Raw genomic sequence first — 23,306 nt, 5'->3', positions numbered from 1 at the left:
TAAGTAAAACATTTGCTGATTATTGGTAAAATATGTTCAGTGAAAAAAAGAAGCCTCATCTTCAACTTTAGAGCAAAGTCAACCTTTTTCCCCAACAAACCCATGTTCAAAATATTGAATAGTTGCAGGATTAACTTGCTTTAGAATATGCTTAATTTGAGAAAATGTATGCATCAGTTGTGTGTTTTGCAAATACTGTACTATACTATACTATAACTTGTAGTTATTGTTGAACTTGACTTGCATAATAATAGATTTAGGAGTAAACTGAAATTCTAATTAATGGCTATCCAACAACTTTTCTCATTTATTCAGTTGATATTATGAATGCATTGATAATTCACAGTATATGCAAACAATAATGCCAAAGAATAACCAATCTTTGTGTTGATATATGAATTTGGTGACCTTTCAGTTTTATTCACTTTGATATTGTACATCCAATAAATCCGTCATTTAAGTTTAGTAATATTTTGAAAACAAGTCCCAATCCATGACTTCTTTAACTTAATAAAAATGTATGCCATATTTAAAACTATAATCCCAGCAGCATTTTAGTGCAGAAAGCCTGGACTTACTGTATTTAACCAGTACTACACACACTCACTGATAGAACGTCGTTCTGAAGAAAAATGCATTAGCTTTATAAGTTGCTAGATATTTCTGAGGCTATATGTGAAGCTGCAATCTTCAATAAACTTACAAATTCATCCTGTTGAATAGGTTTGGTTATCTGGAATAGGTAGTTGAAGGGCTAGGCTAATGTTTACCATTTTTTAGGCTAACGTTTGTCTTTGAAAAGTTTGCTTTTAACATATGATGCTATTCCAATTAATTCCTTTCGACAAAATATTTAAAAAGTATTAAAAAGTTTAATTTTAGGAAGGAAGTTTCTGTTTAACTATTAACATTGAGAGCAAGAGCAAGAAACAGCAAAGGTTATTAAAAACAAAAACAGATTTTAAATTTGAACAAAGTCTAAGGCCTAAAATGCAGGTTTTCACCCAAATTTTACATTAAAATAGGTTTTTGATAAACAAACACTGCAAAGATAGACTGCTTAGCTTGCCAAGCATGTTGCTCACAAACATGTTTCAAATAGCTTAATAACAGACTGTTGTTAAGTATTATCAGAGATTGGCGATTTTAAAAAAACACCTTTCAAATCTGTTATATTTACCAGATTCTTCATTTTGTTGTGCAATAATTATATATCTGATGCCCACCCGGGGAGTGGATGGCAGACAATATTTGCACTGCCAACATCAAATGAAAGCGTGAATGGAGCTTACATCATGGTCAAACAGATTACTCTGCACATATATGGGATAAATTCACCACAACTTGTTGATAATTCTAAGAATTTATCAACAAAAATCATTCAACTCCAAGTCACATATATTTCAGTTAAAAACTAGTGAAATTCAACTAAAGTAAACTACTATGATAAAAAAAAAAAGAAGTAAAAACAAATGGCTGAAAACCACAATCAATAATGTGATGCATTGATATCAAAGCTTGGCATGGATATCATTTTTGAGAACCAAAGTTTTATCTCGTAGAATTTAAAATAAGGTCCAATTAGCTTTTAACTAATTCAGTGTAATTGGAATGTGTTCCAACCATCACACTGCAAATCCAAGAGGTGTATAAAACTTTATGTGGTAAAATAATATTTTATCAAAGAATTTACTTAATCAGAAATCAATAACCTTTAGTCAATTTCATCTCAACCCTCTGGGATTGAGTGATAAGCGAGTTTTTAGGTGTTGTTTATAAAGCAAAAACAAGCTTTATTTGACTAAGGGTTTAAACACTAATATGACATTAAAGTTTATGTGTACTTATATGTTCTTTACATTAACTTACCAGAATATAACCAAAGCATCTTTTAAGTATAATATAACCAAGCATCTTTTAAGATGAGTCCCTTCATTACTGTTGGATTTGGGTGGGCAATTCCAGCCCCTGTGGGCCGCTATACTGCAAGTTTTAGATGTGTTCTAGGTCCAACACACCTGAATGAAGTAATTAGATGATTAAAAGGTCTATAGAGACATTGATTGCAGACTGAGGAAGTCATTTAGGCATTTAATTAAGATGTGTTTATTCCAAGGCCCCATCTAAATGGCCCATGAAGACTGAAGTAAATAAAACTCATCAAAAACCCTAAATGTTTAACTACTAGCAATATTGTTATGTACTATATATATTATTATATACTAGATTTACAGAATGAAACATACAAAAAAAAAGAAATTATGAAATGCAAATCAGAGGCATTGCTAAAATGTCAACACAACTTTAAATGTTTATACTTAAAAAGGATGCAGCTCTCATTATCTTCTATCCCAAGCTTTACAAATTAAAGTAGCAAATTCAAAAATGTGCCTGCCATATATCCAATTAAGAATTTTATCCTCAGATTGCCAAAATATGTCCACATCTCCTCTATTTATATTTAAATATAGAAAACCTCTGACACCTTTATAGTGAACTACTTCTACAAACTGAGGTTGCTACCAGTTCTAATCGCAGCACAGAGACAGTATTTTTGTACAAATGTGTTTATATGTTGGGGAATCATTGATTGCAAAGTCAGAACCTCACAAATCAGTACAAATCAGGATCATTCAGTAAAACCATGATTAGTGCATCTCTTGAGAAATAAATATATAGAAGAAAACTATACTGTATGTGTTCTGTTCCTTTGCAAAGAGGCTTACTGTGCTTTATTTACAAAAATCCTGGAAATGGAATAAAGTAATGTGTGTTTACCAAACAGCTCCGGCCTCAGTAAAAGCTTCTACGTCACAGAGCGTTATATAATCAAGGTCAAATGTCTGTCACTTGATGGACAGACAGAGCTCTGATAGGATTACTCTAAGAGCGCTGGGAGGCAGCATGGAAAGGGTTTAAGGATGTGTTCCTCTTCCATTTTGTTGAAGACACCTGCTTTCATGTCTTAAATAATATTATTAGAAAATATCTCTTTCTCAATCAGTTAAAAAAGACATGGCCTGTTTTTTATTTTAGTGTTTTTAAATTGTTCTAAAAGAAAGTACAACTTTTTGTTTTTGCAGCACAATTTTCATCATTAAGGTTGTGTTTTTGATCTATTTTAGTCTATAGTTGAAACTCTTAGCCAGGAAAAATATTACCCATTAACATGTAAATGAATAAAGATTATCTTCAATCTTAGAAAATATAGGCATAGAAGGGAAAGTACATTTTTATGGTGAATTTTATTAACAGGACAATTTAAGGTCCTTTACAAAAAAAAATAAAATAACTAAAAAAGTAAACTGCAGTCTCATTATAATGGCTGGAAGAAAAGCTGGACTAAGTACTGAAAGTAATCAGTTACATTTAAAAAACAAGAAAAATAGCAATAATAACTGAGAGTTGCTAAACACAATTAACAGAATATAATAACAGGAGTAAAAACAATAATCTCAGGCTTTGCAACAAAAAAAACAACAAAGAATAAAAAGTTTGACAGTAAGGAGTTATATCTGATACGTAAGGAGGATATTTTGTTTTGATCGTTTAAATAAAACAGTCACAGTTAACTCTAAATAAACTGCTGTTTTACATCTTGATTTAAAAGAATTAAGGCTTTCTCCAGCTTTTGGTCTCATTCTGTGGATACTGAACAGATTCAACCCTCAAGACCTAAAAGGTTTGAAACATTGAAATGACAGTACATGTGCAGTGTGTTTTGGTTCAATATTTCTCCATCCATCCATCTATTTATTTTCAAACACGCTTAATCTCGAGTCGGGTCACGAGAGGTGCTGGTGCCTATCTCCAGCTGTCAATGGGCGAGAGGCGGATACACCAGTCCATCACAGGGCAACACAGAGACAAGCAACCATTCATGCACACACTCACACCTAAGGAGAATTTTAGAGAAGCCAATTAACCTGTTTTTAACCTGTTTTTGGACTGTGGGAGGAAGCTGGAGTACCCGGAGAGAACCCACACATTCTCAGAGAGAACATGCAAACCACATGCAGAAAGACCCCAGGCTGGGAATTGAACCCAGAACCTTCTTGCTGCAAGGCAGCAGTGCTACCCACTGAGCAGCCCGTAACATTCTCCTTGATTACAATATCAGTGATTACTCCATCAGCTCAGGGTAGAATTATTATGGACTATGGATGGTGTTAGAGAAGCCTGCTGTCAGTGAGCAAGCAGTCTGATGACCATTATGGAGAAACTTTCTAACCAGATTTAGGAGCTCTTTACATTACCTTAACATGGGCCCCACTAATAACAATACTAGATTATCAATTAAAGGATTTCTGGGTTGGATATTTAGAATTAACACACCAGGATCAGATCACCACACCCCAAAAATCTAAATTTGATCATTCAGCTTTAAGATAATGATTAGCTGAAAAGAACTTGAATTGCTTAAGTGGTAAAAACTAATTACAATTCGTTTTACAAAATATCTGTAGTTCAAACAAACTGTAGATTATTTCTTGAACTATTGTGCTATAAAGATATATATGGTTGAAGACCTACATGTCTCTCTTGTTTAAAGCATATTAGCGGAATGTTTTGAATTAAATGAGTTTATGGTCATGTGTTTCTTTTGATACTGTATTTTCTCACTTTGCTCAGTTTCTTCAGTCAATCAGATGACTTGTGTGAATGTGACAGTCATGTTATAATACCCAAATACATTGCTGTCATCTCTGTGCCGAGAGAAAACAGTAGTTATTATTAACTGCGCTCCACTAAGAGGATTGCTTCCTGCACCCTCAGCCTCCGCACAGTTATTTAAAGGCAGCTTGTGTTGCCACCCACAGCCTGCCAAAGCTTTAGAGGGACAGAGCGATGTTGCGAGAGTGTGGAGGGAGGGGGGTGAGTAACGGGACTTATAGCCAAGGACAGGACAAGATAGGAGGGGAAAGTAAAGCAGTGCTGTAGTGTTGTCTCTGGATCTCATCAGCACTGTGTGCGTCACAGAGTGGTGACAGCCACACTGGTCCCAGCTCAAACTCCTCTGCTGCTGCTGATACTGAAGAGAAAGCCCAGTTAAAGGCTAGGGCAGGAGGCTGCAACCATGACCAGCCAGCAGGACTCGGGCTTCTTTGAAATCAGCATCAAGTCCCTGTTGAAATCATTGAGTGGAAGTGAGTAGCAGCTTGTCTTGTTATTGTGGTCAGCAAATAGAGATGACTGACAGAGGCTGCAACTCTGCTGCAATGTTGCTGTCTCTTATCAGGAGATGATTTGCTTCCTAGGGATTGAATGAATCTAAAATGTTAGTGCTGCAAACTTTGAAAACTATTTTTGCCATATTTTTATTATTATAAACAGCATCTAAATGGTTGCTTAGAGCAAGAAATACAATAAAAAATATGCTTTTTTTCTGTTTGATTACATTTTGCTGATGGAATTTTTGTGCTGATTCCTCATAAACTTTAGAAGTGTTTTTGTCCAGTCATTTGTCTGAGTCCAAATAGCTCTTTATTTAATGCAAGGTTGCAGTAATAGGATTAGAAGGGGTTCAGCTTGGTTGCATGTTCTGTCCAGAGCTAACAGCTTCACTGCCCACTATTCAAGCCAGAAGGCAGAGATGGAATGTCTTTCTGCACTGGATCAGTGCAATATTCTCCTAAAAGTCATATGAAACAGTTATATGTAATGCCATCAGCAACAATAAAATATTGTGAGGATATTGCAACTAATTTCAGCATTGTTTTAAAAAGCTGCAGCATACTTGAACATTATTTTTAAAAAATCCACACCAAAATGTTCAATAAGACATTCAGCAGCCTCACTTTTATATTTCCCTTGTATTACCTTGTAAATAAAATAAGGTAAAACAATTAAATAAGGTGTCCTTCTCCACATGTTTAACATTGAGCCATCTATTGTTGATATTGCATAACTCTCACACTGTGTCACTTCGGTACAGTGAAAAAGGCTCAAGCTTAGCTGTGCATTACAATATAATAATTTTAGTAAACATCTGTCTTTACGAGGTGTTATACAACTGGTTACAAAATGGGAGAAGTTATGAGTGTGTAAATATATAAATTCAACAAGCTTAATACTTTTACAGAAGAAAACAGTATAAAGGTTTTTTTGTTTGCATCTTTACTTTTAAAATTGATCCTATCAAATTTGATTTCTGCTGTTGGTCAGATACTGTTCTCACTATGAGGGTTAGATTCTCCAAACCCTTTGAATAGGGGTATTTAATAAGTCAGCGTGTTCAGCTCTGATAAAACGGTGACAGACAGCAGCACAGAGCTGGTATTGTCCAGCTACTGTGTCAGGTTTGGTATCCACACTACCAGAAACTCAGGGCTTTTTTAACCGGTCAATGGCCAATGGGATGAGCTACAGTGATACTCCTCCAAAATGTAAACACTTCGTTTAGATATGGTGAATTCTCTGCTATAATTTGTATTTATTTATTCTATCTATTAAAGGCCGTTATAATTTAAGATTATTGTCAAACTTGCTTAGAATCTTTATTTTTCTGTTTTTTCAGCAAAGTGGAAGCTATTCTGCTGAAGTCAAATGTAGGCTTTTAAACTATTGCTCACTTACATAATGATGGACTGAAATGATCTCTCACAGTAGGCAACCACTCTCAGCATGTCGGCTCATGGAAGCCCTGCTAAAAGTCAATAGATTAGCACATCAATTTAATCTGCTTTCCACTGAACATTTAATTCTCCTGGTCTTTAAACCTGAACTCTAAACTTCTACCAGTATTTGTTTTTGATTGTTGATGTTTCACTAGCTATACCTTCCTACTATGTTTTTAGAGATCCTTTAACAGGGACTGTATAAATGAAACAAATTTTTCTTTATCTACAGAATCCATTCTAACAAGAGGAGTTGTGGACATATTATGAGTTTAAATGATGTATAACATTCCTTACAAATGTTAAGCATATGTGGCCCATCTAGATACTTAGGAGGTTCTGTGTTTTCCTAAAGTTTTTCCTACAAAAATAATACAGTGCTTTGGAAACATGTTTCAACATATCTTTTCTTATGTTCCAACTACAACCTTTAATGTGTATTATTTATCAATCAAATGACATAATGCAGTGTAGGGAAACCAAAGGATATCTTTTATTTAAAGGTATAGGGGAAGATTTTCTCGAATTTTTGGAAAGAGCCATCCACTCCAATAAAAAAAATGCACATGCACAATCCTATACCTGCTCTCAAGAGGGAACGCCTATTAAACGTGTGCAAGAGCATGCACAAGCCCATTTGTCCTCATGCATGCTCGAGTTATAGTTAACATCAGCTAAAGTTATAGCTATCTTTATCATGCTACAGGGCAATAAACAAACCGTCATCTAGCAAGAGTTTTATTTTATTTTATTTATTTATTTTTTTGCCTGTGCAAGGCAGAGAAAGGCGAGCGTCAATGACTTATTAAAACCGTAGCTCACCACACATATACACCTGAAAGTGCGTATGTGCAGAAAAGATAAGGATGAACACGTAGGACGGCCTTGTGTGAACATATCACCAGAATGACTGACATTTAGGATGACCACTTATTTTGATGATCCGCATGGAAAAATAACATTCTTCTCTATACCTTTAACAAATAAAGATTGAAGTGTATTATGCCGCCATATTCACCTCTGTGCTTTGCTTCCCCCAAATGGAACTCATTACAACCAAATACATTATTAGTAAATAAATGTTTAATTCCATTTCAGTATAAATACAGGTGTTTTCCGGGGGGCTTGAAGGTTTGGTATAGAACATTACTGAACACACAAAACCATAAAAAAAGAAGAGACAAAAACGCTAAAACGCTTTCACAAACTTTAAATATCTGGGACAAGCTTTCAATAAATCAATCAACTATGGAAACAATGTGGCTGAAATGCAAACCTCTTAAGACATGGAAATCAATCTAAAATGATAGCCCAGGCAAGTAGAGTAGAGTAGGCACCAATAAGGCCATGGTAACCATAGGTGCAGAGATCTGCAGCTCAGATAAAAAATTCACAAATCTTCTATACATAGAAGAGTACCTAGAACAAAAGCCATAGTGAAAACAAAGCCAGAATGCATCCTGGTGGCAGTTTGCAGCAAGTTATGCAGGAGACAAAAGAATTGTGGGATATGGTGCGACCGTTAATTATCTATCCAACATGATGAAAAATTATGTTGCCAACGTCATGATGTTGCATGATTTTCTTAAGAGTTGATGGGGACAGAGTTGGTGGTGCTGAAATGAGACCCTGAGTTTCAAAAGGCAGCAAACAACCCGGGACGCCAAAGACTCGGCTTTAAGCAGGACAAAACATTTTAGCAAGTGCTACAATAAAATGGCTTAATTCAAATTCAAGTGTTCCAAGGGTCAGTCAAAGTCCAGACAGAAATTCCTAGTGGAGTTCTGGTGAAACCTGAAAACAGTTGTTTAAGGGCTCTTTGGCTAAGCTGACTCATGCTGAGCCTTTTCTAAAAAGAAGAAAAGATAAGCAAAGATAGAGGTATACCCTAAAGGACATGCACTTGTAATTGCAGCTGTAATTAGTTCTTTGAAACTATGTACCTTTTGTTTCACTTTACGATACAATATGTGGCCCAAATTGTTCGTCCCCGGGGCAGATATAGATTTTAAGTTACATTTTCATGTTTATTCTGACTGAAACGTATATTCACCTTTTGGAAATGTCCTGATGATGATTAAGGTTATGACAAAGAGGGCCTTCCAATCTCAAACCACTTGGAGCTCATCAGAAAAGACAATTCATTAAAATTTCAGTGTAATCATGCAAGAAGCTGTCCCGAAATCATGTGGTTGCAATTGCTTTTCTAAGAATTATTTAAAGTCCCATAGCTTTCAATATTTCATTTTTTTAAGTAATACTTATTTTACATTTTACATGTATTTGATAAGTGCTATCAAAGACAACTTATTCACATGAAATTTAAATCTGCTTGAGTAGAATTTTGGGCTAACTGTATGTCACTTTCTGTTAGATAGATAGATAGATCGATAGATAGATAGATAGATAGATAGATAGATAGATAGATAGATAGATAGATAGATAGATAGATAGATAGATAGATAGATAGATAGATAGATAGATAGATCGATAGATAGATAGATAGATAGATAGATAGATAGATAGATAGATAGATAGATAGATAGACAGACAGACAGACAGACAGACAGACAGACAGACAGACAGACAGACAGACAGACAGACAGACAGACAGACAGACAGACTAAGACAAAAACATGAAAAAGCTGAGTCTACAGAGCCTGAACAAAGCCCTCTCGTTGGCTTATCTTTTACTTGGATTTGTCATCCAGTTTAAGATGTCAGGGGTGTCTAAATTTCCACCCACATATTTCCAAACAGCTGTAAATATCTGCTTTACTTGAGGAAATCAAGTCTTACAGTAAGACTACATTATTTCATTTGCACTACGTGTATTTGTGGATATGTGCTAACAAAGCACTAATTGTCATGTTTGCATTGTTTTCTTTTCTGAGAATCAACACCATCCTCAGGGTGTTTCCAGCTTGTCGATGATGTAATGTATGCTGTGGCCGAGCTCCTTGTTTGCAGAGTCACATGTCCTGTTTCAGACTTTGTACAGAACTCAGAGCAGCAGAACAGGACCTACAATTCAAACTTATTTTTCTTTTTACCCCTTAACCCAAATTAAAATAATTAGCTTTGGAATTTTTTAATAGAACTTAATGCTGATTTTATTTTGCTGCACATGTGTTTGGCAGAGACAATCCATTCCTGTTGCCTGAAATCATTTCCTTTATGTATGTGAGTATGTTTTTACAAAACATTATCAGCATATATTTTAAGGGACTAGTGGTGAATTTGGCCTGATGAAGAATGGTGTTTACACTGCGCTGGTCTGTGCCTCTTGCTTTCTGCAATCACAGATGTGGAAGCAAGGGGAGGGCTGCTTTGTAAGTATAGTGTTTATGCCTGGATAAATATAGCCACACAGTTATTCCACCATAGCATGCTGTACCTCATCTCTGTGCAGCTAAAAATTCCCGCCTGACCTTCAAACTTGGAAGGCACTGGCTGGTCACAAGGCTGGGGAAAGCCATCTCAGAGGGAGCTCAGAGAGAAAGAGAGAGACAAATCTACAGTAGGAGGCTGAGGCTGAGCGTTCTCTCTCATTCCAAATGCTTCTCTCTCTTTTTTAAACACGCACACTGTTGCAAGTTTTGCACCATGGAAACTATACCCAGGAGACCACAGCAAACTGACACACAGGACATTGAAGTTGGTGGATTCTGCTAGCATTTGTCACGAATCAGGAGAATTCTAGCTACCATGTCCTCTTTGAGCAGAATGGACAGTGTGGCAGTTTGCTTTAGTAAGGCCAACGTATTCAGCTTCATCAAAGGTCTGGGTAGGTGCTGAGTTTTTTGCAACTGAGTCAATCGTGTTCTACAAGTCAGAGAAGTTTAATAAACATGATGGGCATTCTTTGTAAGCTCTCCGTGTCAATATCCTGAAAGGACTTGCAGAAATCATGTTGGGGGCCAAAGTAAGATTTCAGCTTCCTTGCATGTTAGTCATGAGTTTTTAACTTTAGTGATTTCAACAAATAGGCTTTCTTACTGCTTGTTTTTTGTTTTTACACAAAGTAATGTGGAATTCAAAATACCTTTGGACTGCACTTTCCTTCAATTTCAATAAGACTTAATTGTCAACCGAAGTTTCTACAGAATGGCCTCAGATAATGTAGAACTAATTGTTCTGCTGATATATGTTCTCTAGTTTTTGTAAATTCAACTTGATTCCTAGCCTGATAAAACCAGACTAAATGTGAGATTAAATGTGTAATGTAGTCTGGCCCTGATGAATGAGACATCGGAAGATTGTTGATAAGAAGAACCCGTTCTCTTTTAAACGGCTGTCTGTGCCTATTGGCCAACACTCTGACCAATGAGCACAACTGACTGGTCCGACAGGAAGCTGGTGGGGGAGTGTAAACAAACAGCCTCTCGTTAAAACGGCGAATACGTCCTCCTAAAAAATGAATGAGCGTAGAGCCTCTTCCTGCTCACGTTTCAACGAAAAAAACCCAAGTCTAATCCTTCCAAAAATATTCCAAAGCTGAGTCAAAAATCGCCATCAGAGCCAACGATCCTTCACACATGACTATGCCACTAGAGGGCCGCGGCAGACGGGCTGCGGTTAGCCCTGGATGCCGTTAGACTCGGAGCTCCGCTGGTTGCCGCGGTCCTCTCAACTTCAGAAATAGTTTTTTAATTACGCATTAAATCAGTAAATAGACCATATAGTGATGCTATAAAGTATAATATTCTTGCCTCAAATGATCCTAAAATGCACTTTTATTGAACAACAGAAAAGAAAACTTTTAACTTTCAATGGAGCACTCCATTGAAAGCTGCTGTCCCAGTGCATGCTACTGTTGTGTTTTCTCTAGCATCGCACAGCTTTGTCGTCAGGCCCTCAAAACCCCGCCCGCTTTGCATCCAGACATTTAAAACACATCTCTACGTTGTAATTGGCCCGCCAGATTTAGGGCCTTGATGGAGGCTAGACCAACTTGCAGGCAAAAATAATTTTGGCGGTGGCGGTGGGGCTAGTTTACCAGGCTACTCGATTCCTTTTTCTTTTTCTTGAAAATGCTAAATTTAAAAATAAGCAATATTTATATATGGCTTTCAAAACAGACCAAATTATTGTGGCGTTTATATGGTTGGGCTAGATTGGGGGCCCATGTACATCATGTCAGTTCAATTCAATTAATTTCAGTTCGGTTTATTTATATAGTGCCAATTTATAACACATGTCATCTTAAAGCACTTCGCAGAGACAACACATATTTGTGTTCCAGTTTGATACTTAGCAAACAGTTCACCTCTAAAATAGAGGGGGACAGCAGTAAAACTTATAAGTGGAATATCCAACAAATTTAAAATTTTTGTTACTATGTTAAACATAAAAGTACAACAAAAATACATTAAGTAACTAGCCAAATCAAGAGAGAAACATTAAAGATGACCAATACAGAATTCCTGCTTTTTTCGAAGCTAGTTTTCCTGTTTTAGGGCAGACAAGGCAAAGGAATGTGTGTCTGTAAGCCACTAAAATTCCACTATAAAATTTGTGATAAATAAAAACTAAACCCATTTAATGTATTATACCGAAACAAAATTGATTAAAAGGTAGGTAAAGGATAAGAGTGGTGGAGCTACAACCAAAGCTAACTAGATACATAAACATTAGAAGTCTCTAGCATGTAAGACAACCAATAGATAAGTTGATCACCCTGAACTTGAAGTCAAAAGAAGATTGTTCACTCTACCTTTAATTTAGAGAGCATGCATGTGTAATTATGTGTGTGTATTTATTTGCAAGCCTTTAGTAAATTCTAGTCTGTCCCTGTTTTCATTTTGGAAAATACAGATATTTTATTTTTTCATTTTCTTGCCTTTACAGTGTAGATTGGCCCTGATCTTGTTCAGGTGTCTACATGTTTTCCGTGCTGATAGATTCCTGCCTGGCCACCCCTATGACACCTGACTGGCTCCACTAATAGGTGTTCAGCATTATATTTTAGGAAATACCAGACTTTTAACTTCTTCTTCCAGGGTCAGCCAATACAACGTCTTGCTATGTTGTAAAAACACACATTTCTTTTAAATAGCTTGATAAATCCCGCTCTCTTCTTTTGAGTCACTGTCCTAATGCTGAAATTGTACATATTGAAAACTCAGTACCAGCATGCAAGGGGCACCTCAGTCTGGTTGCAATAATGCCCATTAATGTGTTATACGGTTACTTATATCTATATCTATATCTATATCTATCTATATATATATATATCTATATATATATAGATATATATATATATAGTAAAACAAAAACAGTATTAAACCTGTGTTCTATCAGTTTTTTTTTTCCTTTGTCAGTGAGTGTCTCTGTTTTTTCCACTGGAATTTTGATTATATTATTTTGCAGACATTTCAACAAACAGCAAGAACTAAATAATTGATGCTAGTTAAAAATAGCAACAAAAATATACACACAAAAGATATGAATAAAACAAGTTTAAAAGAAATACAAATAATATAAAAAATAGGCCGAGTTAAAACATTGAGTTGTATTCATTCAAAAGCCAAGAATTTAAAAGCTCCTTAAAAGTGTTGGGATTATGAGCAGCTCTAACACTTTATAGATCATCAGAGTTTTGGGACTGAAACTGAGAAGACACAGCCATCTCTACTGAGGAAACCCCTACAATAGACACTATGAATCCGTGGTTGATGGGATTTATGACCTTATATTGTCTGAAGATGGTCACATGCTTACAGCTCCTTCTTCTTTCTACGGCTGATGACATCGCTGGTACTGAATGAAAACACCGGCTGCCATCAGTGGTGTTTTAATTTCCATATGAGCCCTGTTCTGTGTAACTTCTGCAAAAGCAAAGCAGACACAGGGCAAGCTGGTGCCCTTTGGACACTTACGCTGTGGAATGCTCAACATGTTGGGAACAACTTGTCCATGTTTGGAAAAATCCCTACAGTGCCCCTTTTTGGTCACTCTACTTCTGTATGTGCTCTGCTGGGTGATCTGTCCATTCTATTTATGCATGAATTAACAATATATTTTCCAACTAGCTGTTTTTTTAACTTATATTTGTCTATTTGTGCCCTTTTCTCAGCCTCACCTGTGGGGAACGGATACAGTAAACCTCCCAACCCCCCAGTCTGCTGTCTTCAGGGAGAGAAAGGTCCGCCAGCCATGATGCCCATCAGCATTGACCCAGAGAGCAGGCCGGGAGAATACGTCCTCAAGAGTCTCTTCGCCAATTTCACCTCAGTGTCTGAGCGGAAGATTCGTATTATCATGGCTGAGCCACTGGTCAGTATGATGATGTGGATGGTTACTGTTCCTGATGTGCTGAATGCATCGTTTACATCTGTAGTTCAAAACACAAAGGAACACATTTGCATTGGGTTGTTATTAAGGATAAAAATCATCTATTTTTATGAGCTTAAAGTTTTTAACAAAACCAACTTATTTTAATTGCTTATATACATAAGCAAAGACTATAAGCAGGAATCCCCTCTTCTCTCCAAATGTTTACCGTTAAATCCAGATATACTACTTATTAAATCTTTGACCTTATTAATGTGTAACAACAACTCTATATACAGTACATATAGAAGATACAGGAAGAAGATACATATGGTAGGTTTTCGTAAACCCTCACATGCAACCAAATTTCAATAGGAGGCTGATGTATTTGCTAAGTCACTTGTCACTTTTAGTTGCTCTTACTGTCTACTTCTACCAGGGGCAGTTTTTTTTTTTATGCATAACTGCTGCCCGGAGCCAGTCTGATTGTTTCCTCCATTCAAGCTAAATTCTATAAGTCATCAAAATTCTGGGTAGAATAAAATGCTTTGGGGACCTGCACATAAATATGGGGTGTCGTTTGAAAATTTAAGCAGTCAAAATTTAGGAGCAATATTTATGGTTATTTAGCGTGTTTTAAGACAAAAATAAGACATTTTTTTTTTCACTGTCATTCATTCATTTATAAAAATCATAGTTTGTTAAATAAATATTTATTTTGGAGCTAAATACTTATTTAGAAAACTAAATATTTAGTTTGCAAAGTAAATATTTATCTCCAGACTATATATTCATTAAACCAAGTAAGATTTTTATAAATGAATTAATGATATAGTGAAAAAAATCACTTTGAAAAAAATAACCCCCTTATCTCTTAAAGCACGCTAAATAACTGTAAATATGTCTCCTAATTTTTGACTGTTTAACTTTACAAATGGCACCCAATACAAAAATTGTAATAATTCCTCACATAGCAAATAAGGCTTTTTCTTTTCTCGCAAATTTTAATCTCTACTTCATCAGAATTATTAGTAGGCCTAAATTCTTATCATGACAAATATTTGAATTTATTTGTTTAAAAAGCAAGAAAAAGGCAACAAACAATATATTTTACAGTAGGAGGTTAAGATCTGTAAAACTCTAAAGAAACAATGTATTTTGCCCTAAAAAATTTAACAAGCAGATATTTAACCTAATAGGGAAAAAAATAAAACATGGTAGTGTGTGCAGCATTCCCTGTATTGCAGAAAGACAGTTGGAGTTTGACTTAAATGTTAATGATTCTGCTCACATGTTTGCCCAGACAGACATGCATCCTCATTGATTCTAATCCCAAACACTGCAGATTAACTCATGCCTCTATATTGTTAAGTAACTACTGGAAAGCCATTTCCCATTTAAGGGAATATGACTTACAGGATGCTGTAAATCTGTGACCTTAGTCAGCATGAAAGTGTTAAATATCCAGGGAAAATGTGTAGTTCATCAACTGTTTGTAATACTCTCTGGAAGAGAGGAATGTAGAAAGGAGGTTTCCTCTCATTTTTCCTCTGACAAACTATCTGAATAATGAATTTTAGCCCATACTTTCTGACACTCTGTAATTTCCTGTTAATATTATCACTCAAGTAAATATTCCATATAAAAAAAACGTTAATACTCAGTGATCCGTAGATGTTAGTTATCACTGAACAGATACAATGATCCTTTCAACATGGACAATATCTTTAAGTGGAGGTAAAAAATAAGACCGTCCCTGACTGATGCTGATGGAGTAAAACACATCGACCTCTCTGTCACTCCAGGCTCTACCACTACAAACATTTGTTGAAAAAGTAAAAGGTTCATCAGAGGTTGGGGCTTAGTGCTTGATCCAGCTAAGAGCAGAAGAGCAGGATATTGCCATCAACCCACGCAATGTCGGTGTCACACATATCAGGCTTTTAACTATTTTGGATTAATCCACAAGTAAAGTGCTCAGAACTGCTGTTTAGCTGATGAGATTCTATAGGGTTCATTCTGAATTTGAATTCGATTGTAGCATTTTCTAGTCTTGTCATGGTTTAATTTAATTCATTATTAGATAATAATGCCTTGCGAAGATATTTCCTTTGAAAGGTTTATCTTTTTGCAAATTGTAACTTTTTTTTAAAGTGGAAAAATGTGGTCTTTACTTTTTTTTTTTTTACAGCCCCCTGGGTTGCAGTTACAGACTTTTGTTTTGTGGAGTATAACTTAATAAAGTTTACATTAAAAAAATTAAAAATTAAAAATCATTTCATGCTATATTCTTAACAAGGACATGTTAGTTAGGTTAGATTAAATCAAAACATCTGTAATGCAATAAATTCTAATGTGGATTTAGGTCCAGACTTTGAGTAGGCCATTCTAAAATATGCACACTATTTTTATGTTTGACCGCTTAAAACCATGACTGGGTCTCTGCTCACTTCATAATAATGCATATCCTTGGATTGGTCGGTAAAATCCTCTTAACACAAAAGTTTATGGTTGCTGTTTTAAAACAAGGTGTAACTGGATATAAACATCTGGATAAACCACTGGATAAACATCAGAATAAGAAAGGTGTTTAGTTCATTTTCCATCTGATTAAAATATATATGATAATAAATATATAAATGTCTATTTTTTGTCTCTTTTATTAAAATTCTGAGCTGTAATTGAATTATTTCTTCCTTTTAGGAAAAACCATTATCAAAGTCACTACAACGGGGAGAAGATCCTCAATTTGATCAGGTAAGTCCTGAGAAACGCTTAACTAAAAGGGCTTGTTTTACCTATATATTCTGTGGGGTTTTACTTTTATTTCACACGGGAACAAAAATGAATACGTAGTTGCGTTTGGTACACCTTTGTACGCTTTGGGTCGATTTTCACATCTATAATATAACTTTGCAATGTTCAAGATGTTGGGTGAAAACCTGCTCCTATCTCTAAAGGTCTTTCAAATTCGGTCAGGGGGTACGAGTGTTTACCTTGTGACTTGGCTCATACTGAGCACAAGGTGTGTCCTGCAGGTTTGTGGCTTTGCAGAGGAGGCCTTTTCAGAGCCACAGAGGTGTGTTTGTGCTGCTGCATGAGGCAGCTCAGCAGCATTACAGAGCCTGGATTCTTCTGTAGCCTGGTGCTGAATGAAGGGATTGCTGTGTTCCCCCCAATCCAACCAGACTCTCCTCCCTTCCTGTGTGCCCGGCCTGTTCCTTCCTTTACTGGCACCTCCTCCAACATTAAGGGAGGCTGCCCCATGGGTATGGTCCCACAGAGGATCAGCTCACCCAGTGATCTCATTTCATTCCTTTCATTTAGTCCTAAAAGCTCCCTATTTTAGTTTCACTCCATTTAATTTGTAAATGCTTGAATCATAATGAGATTCAAATAAAACTATGGTCTGTGCTGGAGTTCTAGCCTAAATTGCTGGGCAAATAAACAAAGGAAGCTCTGATTGCTATCTTTTGCTTTGGTATGTTAACTGCTGACAGTAATGTGCATTTGCACCATCTATGTCTTGTTCCTCTAGTTGATAAGCACCATGAGCTCACTGGCTGAGTACAGTCTTCCCTCCATCCTGCGCACTTTGTTTGACTGGTACAAAAGACAAAATGGGCTTGAAGAAGAGCTGCATGAATACCGACCAAGAGCCAACACAAAGTCTAAAAAGTAAGATAGAAAAAGTGGATAGATTAAATCATGCTTGTCATTATTAATTTCTTTTTTTTTTTTTTTTTTTTGCTCTTTTTATAACCTTAAACAAACTGTGATTTTCCAACAGTGATGAGCAGCACAGAGATTATCTACTTGAAAGGAGAGATTTGGCTATTGACTTCATCTTCTCCCTTGTACTTATAGAAGTTTTGAAACAGGTCACTTTCATTCCATCTTATGTCACAAAATAACTAGATTGATATTTTTATTTTTTTAATGTCTAAAACTTTCACCATCATTCTGTTGTTTTCCAATTCTGAAATAGATGCCACTCTATCCTGCCCTTGATGGATTGGTCAATGAAGTCATAAACTTGGCCTTTAGGCACTTTCGATACAAAGAAGGGTAAGATCTAATTTCTTGTAGGTCAAACATATTTTATTCTATTGTTGTGAGATCTACAGTGCAGAGACAATTTACTTACATCTTGAACAATTTTACATTTGACTCAGTAACAAAAAGCTCCATGTTTTTCCTTGAGATTTTATGTAATTGCAGTAAATCAAAAATTATCACCATGTAATTAAAATGTTTGGACTTATCTGTGCAGGGTTTTCTGTCCTGTCAGCTAGCTTTCGCTTGCTATTGACAACAGAAAAGTATTTTGGTCCTTTAGTTTTATTCTTACCAAAGTCTCTCTACCAAAGCCACTAAATGAGGAAGACAGACGTGGAAATTGAGGAAAACTTTAGCCCTGCATTTTGCACCTCTGTTATTTGTGATGTTATTCCAGCTGCAACATCAGAATCAGGCTCGTATTTGGATTCAGCTTTAATCAACAGGTTTGTGTGCAGAAACAAGGAATTTGACTTCAGTTTTCAAATGCCAACACCGTAAGGAACAGAACCAACAATAACCACACTTTGTTTGAAAAGAAAAAAAAAATTCAAAGGGGGCAGGGACATGATAAAAACAAGGACAAAAGTAGAAAGAGCATTTTATTTTATTAAGACATAAAAATGCTGATAGTAATGGTACAAAAAGACTTAAAAATTGTTTCTAGCAAGAGTCCTTGACTACCCTGGCTGTGAGGTATTTATTGAGTTTAAAAGAGAATAAGTCTGGAAAGAAGCTTCTTTTGTGTCAGTTTGTTTTTGCCATTAGCGCTCTGTAGCATTCCCCTGAAGATAACAGTTTAAATCACCTCTGACTAGGATGTGTGCGGTAAGCAATATGTTATTTGCTCTTTTGTTGGCCCTAGACCTGTACCATTATTGGATAAATGGAAGGTCAGTCCATATGATCCTCTGCAGACATTATTGTTTCTTGCAGCTTGGATCTGTAGTTCTAATTATGGAGCAACATGTTGCATTCAGCAAGCTGAAGACAACAATGTGCTATGTGTGTCCTGAGTCATAGTGTGCAGGCAGCAGTGTTGCTAAGCAACATATAACTTATTAGGTATAACTTTCTAACATTATCACTACAAGGCCTGCTACGGTGGCTTGTTAAGTCCAAAAAGGAATATGTTTCCTGGTGTTAGGTTACATTGAAGCCAGTTCATATTCATACCAGAAGATGATTGCACCAGAGTCTGTTTGGAAATAGAGCAAAGTCATCTAAAAAAAAGTGGGTATTGGTCCAGGTGTTTTGTCTGAACCAAGGGGAGAAACAACCATCAATACATTTCCAACCTGAGGTGCAGACCTCAATGGCTTCTCCAAAGCTACCATGAGCTTCTAGGCAGCATCTTTAATAAATGCTTTAAATTTTCTGTTAGTATAGTTGGATGGCCTTCACTTAACTCTCTTTATTGAAGTATGTGACTTCTGAATGCAGCAGGTTATGCTGCACTGGTGAAGACTGTGAAGACTTTGAATTTATTACCTTGGAAATTGCCAAGATATGCATGCTGAACTTTTCAGATTCTATTCATCTAGTCTGTAAAATTAATCATTTTCCCTCCACTAAACAGCTCTGTTCCACCCTTTGATATATTACATTAATACCCAGTAACATACATGAAATCTTATGGTGTGTAATTGAATACTTTTCAGTCATCTAACTTATCTTGAATTTGTCACCCACAGATATCATGGTCCTAACACTGGAAACATGCACACTGTAGCGGACCTTTATGCTGAAGTCATAGGAGTGTTGGCCCAATCCAAGTAAGCAGCAAATTTTTAGCTTTCATTTTTTGATTTTACATTGTAAGTCTCTGCTTATGGAGGACCTAGATAGTTACTGAAAAAGAAAACCAAAGTTTTTAAATGAAGATTTCAAATCAGGCAATTTGAAATCAAATTTGAAAGCATTTTCTAATACTGCAGTTTAAATTGAAATATTAAAGATGAATTGTAAATTGCGGAACATGAAAGAAAATGGAAATGGAATAACCTTTTTAATTGAGTGATTAAGGAAAGGTATTTTTAATAAGAATTATGAATGGGTCTTTAATGATGGATTAATAAATTCTATTTGTTTAAAGGGGCGACAGTGGCGTCAGGGGGGTTTCCCTCTAATGGAAGGGTTGATGGGCAAGACACTTCACCCACATTGCCTACTGATAGTGGTGCCAGTGTACAGCAGGATCACAACCCCAGGGCAGCAGTAGCTATAATTTAGCTTTCCACCATCAATGTGTGTGTGTGGAGGACTGAATATTGTGTAAAGGGCTTTAAGGGCAGATTAGACTTCTGCAACTGTCAAATGTCGCTTGGGTCCAGTCACAAACCAGTTTTGCTGGTATGCTTTTGCACCGTCGGTCTGGAAATTCTAGGGACGCACAGCAGTTTCTTGCAAAAGCGCAAGGGGAAGCCCATTCGCGAACTGGCGAGAACTTTGTTTTGGCAGAGACCTTGGCATCTTTATAGAATTTGTCTGAGGCGTCATACAAGTGTTTGTACATCCGAACCTCCTCGATTAACCTTTCGTTGAAGTCGTCCATTGTAGTTGTTCCTCGGGTTTTAAAAATGGCACGCCGAATCGAGAAGGATGACCACACAGAGAGCCGGAAAGGCATACCAATGACCAATCATAGCTGCTTTTTGTCTGTGGACTTGCACTTGAGGTCTGCGTGGGTTGCGACCATCCGACGCGTAGTCAGGATTTTTTTGAGGTGCGCGATGACAGTTGCAGAACTTCTGCACGAGGGGCGTGGTCTCACACAAAGACAGATTTGATGGTTGCAGAGGCTATGTGTCAGAAGCATAAATTGGCCTTTAGTCAACTCTCCTGACTTGACAAAGCGCTATATAAATATAGGCTATTTACCATTAACAATTTCTCCTAATTCAAAATGTGAAATTAGAAAATGCCTTACAAATCTGATTTAAATTTGCCTGATTTAAATGTTACATTTTAAAAGGTTGGTTTTCTTTTTCAGTGACTCAATAGGTCCTCATTATATGTGCTTTATTGATGTGTAATATCAGCCAATATTGTTGTGTAAAGTCTGTGTATAAAACACTTTCAGACATGACATCTTAATGTCAAACTAGCACTGGAAATTAATGTGTTTATCCAAACTAAAATCACTGCAGCAGCGAGAATCAATACAATAGAGATATATGTTACATAACTCTTTTTTCTAAACAGAATAGGAATAAAGATATAGCTGCAAAGTTAGTGCTTTTGATTGAAATGTCTTTAGACACAGTTATTCTTCAATTTATGTTGTTAAAATAAAGTTAAAATAGTCAGGAGCTAGACGAGAAATTCATTTCGGGGGACAGATTTGCTGTCTGTATGTTGATTATCTGTAGCCTAAACCTTGTTTATTTTTGTTTTCATTTAAACTCTTTGCTTTAAATATATATTTTTTTATTGGCAGTGCATGATTCTTTATATTGATGTTTATACAATAATTTCCTTTAAGATTTCCCGCAGTAAAAAAGAAGTTTATGACTGAGCTGAAGGAGCTGCGGCAGAAAGAGCAAAGTCCATATGTCATTCAGAGCACCATCAGTCTCATCATGGGGGTCAAGTTCTTCCGGGTGAAAATGTATCCGGTCGAGGACTTTGAAGCTTCTTTTCAGTTCATGCAGGTACAGCAGAATTTGCTGTGTGAGTTCCTCAAATAGCTAAAAAGTCTCCTACTTCCCTCTCTGTACTGTTTTTTCTCCATGTGTTGGTATTGCCTTTTTAATTCTTTTAATGTCTGTCAGTCTAAAAGTTTTGGAAATTGTTTTAACTGAGAAAGCTTTTTTAAATTCTATAAATCTGAAAGCTGTTTCTCTCTTGTTTACAGGAGTGTGCCCAGTATTTTCTAGAAGTGAAGGATAAGGACATTAAACATGCTCTGGCTGGTGTCTTCGTGGAGATCCTGGTGCCTGTTGCTGCTGTAAGTTTCTTCATCATGTAGCTGATACAGTTATTACACAATCATTTTCAGCCCACTATTCACATGCTCAGTCAAATGCGTCATCATACTTGCATGTGCTTATTGAAATTCATGATCTGAAAACCTTAAGAAGCCAGAAAAAAACTTTTAATGTTTTAATGTATTTTTCTGTTTTAAATAAATCATGACTAATACTCTTATTGGCACATCCGGTATTTCCCCTAATAAATGTAGCTGCAGCATTTTGTTGTCCATACTTCTTTAAAAGTTACTTTTTTTTTTTTTAAGATTAGTTTTATTGACAGAAGCTTTTACAAGATATTTATGGTGTATAGCAAGGATTTACAGTTATACTGAAAATGTGTATTTTATAAAGCAAACTTATTAATATGTAGTCTTACAAACACACCATACAAGGAAGATGATTTTTTTTTAACACCAAAAGAAAACAAAGAAGCAAAATATAACAAACTTTACCCCTCCCACCCCCCACCCTTCTTTCTCGTATGGTTCACAACAAAACTGTCTGTGTTCTAACATTGCTTTACACATAAGAAGATATTCAACTGTGGTTATTTTGAAAACTACCCTGTTTATTTAACATGGTATTTTTTTGACCAATTAATAGATGAGTTTCATGGGAGATTGTGCTACTGTAATAAGATTTATTTTCGTTTTGGGCGGAGTGTGGTGAAAAAGTTGATGTTTCCCTAATTGTAATTTCTGTTTTGATCTTGACCTAGGCTGTGAAAAACGAAGTAAATGTACCCTGTCTGAGGAACTTTGTGGACAGCCTGTACGACTTAACTCTGGATCTGTCTTCAAGAAAGAAGCACTCACTGGTTAGTAACAGAGCTGCCAGCAGTCACTGACTCTTTTGTCTGCTGTTTTTTGAGGCCTTTGGTTTCAGCTGCCTCTACTGCACAGTGGCACAGACATCTGGAGAGCTATGCATGTAGCTTGGTGTAATATTATTTTACAATGTGTTTACACTATGAGTGATTTATTCTGTACAATTAAAAATGTCATTAATCTCAAGGTAAGCGATTGTATGAGAGTATGAAAAAGCTATGAAAGCTGGCCTGTGTGCTATTAAATTTTAAAACCTGAACCCCTTAGCACAATTCAGCACATGGACAATTCAAAGTGCAATGAATTAGATAATAAAATATAAGAAAAATAAAAGAAAAAAATAAAACATATGTAGAACAAATAAAACAAACAAAAAAATATAAATAAAAAGTGGCATCATTAATTTAGCACAACAGAGGAAAAGTGCAACGTCTTCATGAAAATAAAATTCAAAATTCAATAATGCAAATGCATTTTTTAGATGTACATTTTCTTAAGTTGTTAATGAAAGTCATAATTTCTAAACTTTATTCCTGATGTTACAGAGTTTTGAG

The 23,306-nt window shown here is 36.0% G+C and overlaps 1 protein-coding gene across 9 annotated transcripts in view; it reads left to right on the top strand.

Annotated features, from left to right (window-relative positions):
• The window catches only part of frya (furry homolog a (Drosophila)), a 69,425-nt gene that overhangs the window by 11,823 nt on the left and 34,296 nt on the right, over nt 1–23,306 (top strand). For 5 of the 9 annotated variants that reach the window (XM_038294370.1, XM_038294364.1, XM_038294363.1 and 2 more), the window contains exons 2-10: nt 13,696–13,895; nt 16,596–16,649; nt 17,431–17,570; nt 17,683–17,773; nt 17,881–17,960; nt 19,646–19,726; nt 21,436–21,604; nt 21,808–21,900; nt 22,644–22,742. In XM_038294370.1, coding sequence (XP_038150298.1) covers nt 13,776–13,895; nt 16,596–16,649; nt 17,431–17,570; nt 17,683–17,773; nt 17,881–17,960; nt 19,646–19,726; nt 21,436–21,604; nt 21,808–21,900; nt 22,644–22,742 — 927 coding nt within the window. In that variant the 5' untranslated portion in view covers nt 13,696–13,775. Of the gene's footprint in view, nt 1–4,870; nt 5,148–10,111; nt 10,405–13,695; nt 13,896–16,595; nt 16,650–17,430; nt 17,571–17,682; nt 17,774–17,880; nt 17,961–19,645; nt 19,727–21,435; nt 21,605–21,807; nt 21,901–22,643; nt 22,743–23,306 lie in introns of those variants that run through there. The other 4 variants (XM_038294371.1, XM_038294367.1, XM_038294369.1 and 1 more) reach the window with 3 other exon arrangements.

Source organism: Cyprinodon tularosa, unplaced genomic scaffold, assembly GCF_016077235.1.
Source record: "Cyprinodon tularosa strain WSP-4 unplaced genomic scaffold, ASM1607723v1 ctg34, whole genome shotgun sequence".
Classification (NCBI taxonomy): domain Eukaryota; kingdom Metazoa; phylum Chordata; class Actinopteri; order Cyprinodontiformes; family Cyprinodontidae; genus Cyprinodon; species Cyprinodon tularosa.
Note: the sequence above shows the minus strand (reverse complement) of the source record. Positions and strands in the feature narration are given on the sequence as shown.